This window comes from Eurypyga helias, unplaced genomic scaffold (assembly GCF_000690775.1).
Source record: "Eurypyga helias isolate BGI_N326 unplaced genomic scaffold, ASM69077v1 scaffold16526, whole genome shotgun sequence".
NCBI classification, from domain to species: domain Eukaryota; kingdom Metazoa; phylum Chordata; class Aves; order Eurypygiformes; family Eurypygidae; genus Eurypyga; species Eurypyga helias.
This window is the reverse complement of record NW_010258686.1, coordinates 33,854-39,853: the sequence shown is the minus strand read 5'-3', so window position 1 is coordinate 39,853 and position 6,000 is coordinate 33,854. Positions and strand designations below refer to the sequence as shown.

Sequence of the window (6,000 nt, the reverse complement as noted above, 5' to 3'; positions counted from 1 at the left end):
TTTCTCAGAAGCTAAACCTGTACTCATGGTACGGCCAGTGGTGTTAGAAACAGGTTTTTCTAGCTGGATTCAGCTGCAGTGGGGACAGATGGTGGTTACTAACAGCAAAATTCTCACTCACCGTCATTGACTTTCTGAGAGACCAGAACAACATCAGCGACTTGGAGAGACAGTTCATCCGACTGCTTTGCTGTGTACGTTCTGATGATCTCCACCTGCGTCAGCGCTGTGGAGGAAATGAGGCAGGCTGAATTAACAATTCACAAAACAGTATCTTTTATTAAAAATACACTATTTATTTTAAAAATTTCCACCACCGAGTGTGCTCCCAAAAAACCCCCAAAGGAGGTAGAAAATATTGCCAACAGCTTCCTGCCTGAGCTCTCGCACACAAACTTGGGATAACACACAGGGAAGGGGCTTTGAGCACAGACGGAAATCACTGTGCCAAACAGCTCCTCAACGCAGCCCCGGGCACAGCGGGGGCAGCTTCACCTACACTAACGCGGCAAAACAGGCAACGTTTCTGAGGGTATTCGCAGCCCACGCTTGCTCCCGTCCCCACTGAGGGGCAGTGCATCTCCATCCTCCCGTCGAAGCTCCCAGAAATCTTGTTAATTACAAACTTACCTGTCCTGTCGGTTTTCTGCCCGTCCCGCTCCTGTCCCAGGGCTGTGATCCAGCGCGCTCTCTCGCTCCTGCAAACGGCACAGGCCAGACTCTGTTCACCAACTCCTGCTCTTGACAGCACTCCAGTCTCTCCCCTTTTCAAGAATCTCTATTTAATTTTTTCCTCTTTTGTAACAAGAATACATAACAAACCCTCCTTTCTCCCCCTCTCAAAATACAGCCAGAAGGTGTGATGCCACTTCTAGTAATGTATTATTCAAACCTTTATTTCAAGCATCTAAGAAGAAAAAGCCGATACATGTGGGACCCAGCAGCATGATGCCCTGCATCCTTTTAATTATTTTTAAGCAATGCAGATAAACTTCTCTGCCAGTGTCTGTGACTAATAGTTATTAGTAATCTGATTAAAACTAATCCATCTAATGTACAAAGCATCTGATAAATGCAATACAGCAGTTTCAGTAACAGTAGCAGCAGGTTTCCTGCGAGTAAGAACTGTTGGCAGTGTGTGCTCAGAACGAAAAAGAACTACGGAAGAAAATTTCTCTGTGCTCTCAGGAGGACACAGTTACGTTTCCAGACGCGTCGGTCTGGGGAATCGGAGTCAGCACAAAGGAGCAGGGACCCAGTGGACACCTAAACTAGTTACTTGAATCTCACCTAGGAAAAACATCATCTCAGATTAACGTCTCAGTATTCCTGAGGAGAGCAGAAAGAATTACCTAGATTCAAAGCGGTGTAGAATAAATCACAGAAGCACAACTACTGAACCCGGGTTTTGGAAGGGAGCGGAACGAGCTAAAATGATGTCAGAGAGTAAAGGAAAAAGGAAGTTAATCCTAAATCACTCCTGTTAACAGCTGAGCTATAACAACATTATCATAACAACTCTGAATTTTGGCTAATCAAAATTTGAACTTGGTTGCCAAAACATTTCAGTGAAGTTAGAATTTATCTCGTGTTTCTGGAAGGGCTCTGCCCTCCATGCACATCAGAGTAACACAAGGGAGTTGTAGCGTTGAGTCTTCCCATTCCCCCTCCCCATAAAAGTTTGTTGCTATCTGGGTAATAATGAAAAAACATCCTCCTTAGCCAAGACCTGCTTTTGTCAAAAATCTGAAACCTCTGAGAGCAGAATAAAGTTCTGTTAGGAAACAGCCCTGTGGTGTCGTCAGACGTGTCGGCAAGTGGGCGTTTACACAAGTTGTGGCATTTCTCGGAGTGCGTCGCCCCAGGTGCACCATCGCTCAGCGGCTGAGGCGACGGTTCAGCCAGGGGCTGCAGTTTGTCAAGTCCAGCCTGAAGAGCGGAGGGATGGCGGGAATTGCCTGTACGTCCCACTACACATCCTTCACGACAGAGCTCAGCGGTCTCTTCCGAGAACACCAGCACCTTCGCGCGGCCTTTCTTCCACCCAGCTCTGGGAACCTCTTCTCTGCCCACAGACTATCGGCATGTCCTTTGGACAAAGGGGCTCGGAGCACAAGTCTGTCTGAGCACGCTTCTTTCAGAATGCAGAAAGGTCCCGCTGATTATTTTGAACAGAATTATGTGTACTGGTTTTTAACCTTTTAATAAGAAACTATTTTTTTAAATACCAAAGTACTTGGGAACCCACACACCTCAGGGTGGGGCAAAACGTGATCAAACCGGGCTAGAAATGTCTGTCAGTGAAAACGTTTAAGCTTTACATGTGCAGAACTATTCACTGAGCACCCTAAGCCAGCCAGCCTGGCCTGTAGATCCCCTTCCCATTCCTCTTCCCAACCACTAAGGTGGTCCGTGCCTTCCGTATACATGGCAGTGCACTACAGAGAGGGAATTTTCAACTGAAGTTGTTACTTCTTTTCAGAACCTTCTCCCTGCTGAACCGTTATTTGTATTGCAAACAGTCTATAGCAAATCAACAATAATCTGCAGAACAAAATGTCGTTTCATAAAAAGCCCAGACAACTAAAAATGGACTGCATTTTTTCCCAATAAAAATGCATTTCCAAACAAGTCTGAATCATCTGCTTACTTTATAATGAGATCTTTAGTAGGAATCATTAATGATCTGTAGCTTCTTTCAGGGTTATTCTAAACTTTGAAAGCAAACCTAAAACCGTAAATCTTTCCAGGCTGGGATACGTCTAGAGCACTGTTTCATGTCTTCTGTCCCGCCTCCAGCTTCCACCGAGACAGATAACGTCTTTCACTTGTGTGCAAGTTAATGGCAGCACAGAGAAACGATGGCCTCTCGGGTATCTGCACCCGACAGAACAAGACACTTCTTGTTGCTCGTTTCTAAAGCAGAACACTCTACCAAACTGCATCAGGAGAACAAGGACCACCTCTATGCCAGCACAGCCCCACAGCTTCCCTGAGGCAAAGCCAAGCTCCTCCTCCCATTTAATCCAGAGCTGTTTCCACTTCTGCACCACCCAACCGCTACAATAAATAATTCACTGAGCGCTGCTCCAGGACAAGAGCCTTGGAGGTTCATACCCTAACGCCTGCCTGCTCCCTGGGATGCCCTGGGATGCACCTATGGCTGTTGGCTCTGCAGGCAGACCGCGTGGTCGGTGCCAGTGCCACAGCGCTGGAAGAGCTGACAGTGAAACTGCAGAAACGCGTCCGAGAGAGCAAGCTCAAACGAACCTCTGCAGTCAGACTACTCAAGGTGGTCTTAGCAAGGTACGTATGGAGAAAGGCCCCCTTAACCACAACAGGAACAGCAACGTTTGCTCACAGCAACCTGTACTGTGACAGACTCTCCCCACCACGACTGCTTGCGACAGCCTTTTCACTAGAAACGTAAGCACCCGCAGTTTTTCAGCTCCGAGTTCTGTTCTCTGAGGTCTGTAACGGCCCAAACTATCCGCAGGACAGGCGTGTATTCCGGCAGGCTGGAGCATGGCTATACACAGTGCTGTCAGCTGCAGTATTAGCATTCGCTGTTCAGGTTTAGGCGTTTGCCCTCTGGACCCAGCGACTACTGAAGTGCTGTGTTAACAGGGAAGCTACGCAGAAATCCTGTGTCCTGACTTCCAGCTCCCAGGTTGGTTAGAGCAGTGTGCGAACACAGCGCTCGTGCTGCAACAAAACCCAGTGATGACTCAGCTACTTCAGTCACATTTGTAGTTGAAAATTAACAGTACGGAACTTCCACATTGTGGCATGTAAACACTGGATTGTGCGCTTTACTTAATAGTTGTGTTATGTGGCAGAACTTTGGTTTCTTTTTTTATTGCTGTCAAGTTGAAAATAACATAACTTTAATGGTATTCGTACCGCAACCCCACCAAACTGCCCAAATCTCTGTCCTGCAGCCCCTGCTTGTTTCCCTCACCAGGAACTGAATGGATTCAGTAATCCCTGGTGAGGGAGCTGGCAGTCTCATGGCAGGGGCACAGTTAATTCTTGGCCTGAAGATCCCAATCAATAGCACGTAATAACAGATACTTCAGTTTACAGAATTTCAGCATATGCATCCAACTTTCCAGTATTCCTACACCGTGACCTCAAGGAGAGGATGATGCTGACAGGATGTAGTATCTGGGAGCTATTACCCATGCTGCACATTCTCCTGCTCTGCCGTGGCTACCTCGCCTGGCTTTCGCAGTACCTGCTTACGGTACGAACAGCAGCAGTGAGCAGGTCTCACAGCGAGCAGCTCGGCGGCACGGAGCAGGGCACCGCCACGGCCCGCCATGAGAGGATGGTTTCTGCGGGAGCACTGCTCTGGTCACTGCTGACCAGACATCCCAAATCCTGCCTGCCGGGGAACTGCCCCCTGCTTTGATTCCCAACCACGCTCGCCAAACAGACAGGAGCTGGGCATTTCATACTGCCTTGCCCGGGTGTGTGGGGGCAGCCGGAGAGAGATCAGGTGAGGAAGGACACAAATCCTCTTTACTTACTGAGTCTCTGTTCCCAGGAGCATCTCCACCTTCTCTCCTGCGTGGTTACTGAGGACTGCGAGTCTGAAGAGGTGTGCCGCAGAGCTCTGCCGCGAGTAGAGCATGGCTGAAGTGTTCTTCACGGGAGAAGTCGGCTCGTCGCTGTCACACTGCTGTACCACCAGCTGGTCCCGTAAAGAATAGTCTGTGACATTGTAACTCTCTTCGCTGCAGGCAAAGGAGGAAGAAAGAAACCCGTAAGTTCAATGTTTCATTTTCCATTAAGTAGATTCTGGACAAACCCAGTCACAGAACCCACTTTAACTACACAGTATGGCACAATTCTGACATCTCAGGCCTTAATAATGTATTTCTCTTTTGAACCTACCGAGTTTCCAAGATATAAAGTGCTCGGTTATTAAAGGCTGTGGATTTTCATTGCAATGGGCCTTGCAAAATCCACTGTGCAATGAAGCTTTTAGAAAGTACTTTGTAAGTTAACCAACACTAAGTGATACGAGTAAAGATTGCTACGTGTGCTTAAGAACCTCCCAAAGGCAAGCAGAAATCACGCAGGTTAGAAGATTAGTTTTCCTTACTGTGGAAATACTGGTGGAGAGGGGGGCAAAACACGAGACACCACGGATCAGAACACTAGTGTGTTACTGACTTTAACAGCAGAAGGGCTGAAATGAAGACAAGCAGTGTTCTGTTTCTAAAGGTGAAAATCACTTTGACTAATCAAGATCTTCTTGACAGCTGGAGACGTGGCAGAGACAGAAAACAGCGTGTCCGGACAAGGCACACCGACACCTACGGCAGTGGTACAGGGTAGCAGGCTTCACCCCCCGTTCTTCAATCCACTGCAATGTATTTACACGTGTGCTTCGAATTCAGAACATCCCGACGTCTCTGCAGCGTTCTCAGCACTCCGGGGTGAGTTCCACTGGTTATCCTACCTGCTGGGTTTGCTCCTTGTATCAAGGTAACACTGCAACTTTTGTTTAGGCTGGAAAAGCCCTTTAAGCCCACCCAGTCCAACCGTTACCCCAGCACTGCCCAGCCCAGCACTGACCCATGTCCCTGAGCACCTCGTCCACACGGCTCTGAAACCCCTCCTGGGGGACTTAAAAGTAAAACCTACTTAGACCTCAGTCTCAAGTGATGAAAAGCTGTGCTCGAGCCTCAGATCACTGGGCTTCATCAAGATAATTCAAACTGAAGAAATACTTGAGAAGATTAATTTTGCAGGCCGAGACACACTACGCACTGAACTGACACAAATGAAATCCCAAACACCTGGGGCTGCAGCCCTCAAACGCTGCTGGTGACATACCCCCTTCTGGCAGGTGCAGATGAAGCGTATCGGCCTTCACGGCTGCTCAAACGCTGTGAGGGAGTGCAGAGATGATGGTTTCACATCTGTGAGAGGAATGCTCTGCCAGCTGTCAGGAAAACAGCTGCGAATGCCTCGGTAGGTAGTGTGATG

The 6,000-nt window shown here is 48.1% G+C and overlaps 1 protein-coding gene across 1 annotated transcript in view; it reads right to left on the bottom strand.

Annotated features, from left to right (window-relative positions):
* The window catches only part of ARHGEF26 (Rho guanine nucleotide exchange factor (GEF) 26), a gene marked incomplete at its 5' end in the record, with an annotated part of 39,479 nt that overhangs the window by 867 nt on the left and 32,612 nt on the right, over window positions 1–6,000 (bottom strand). Inside the window, 3 exons of the mRNA XM_010154445.1 lie at window positions 122–226; window positions 631–698; window positions 4,533–4,739. Of these exons, the coding sequence (XP_010152747.1) occupies window positions 122–226; window positions 631–698; window positions 4,533–4,739 (380 nt within the window). The remainder of the gene's footprint in view (window positions 1–121; window positions 227–630; window positions 699–4,532; window positions 4,740–6,000) is intronic.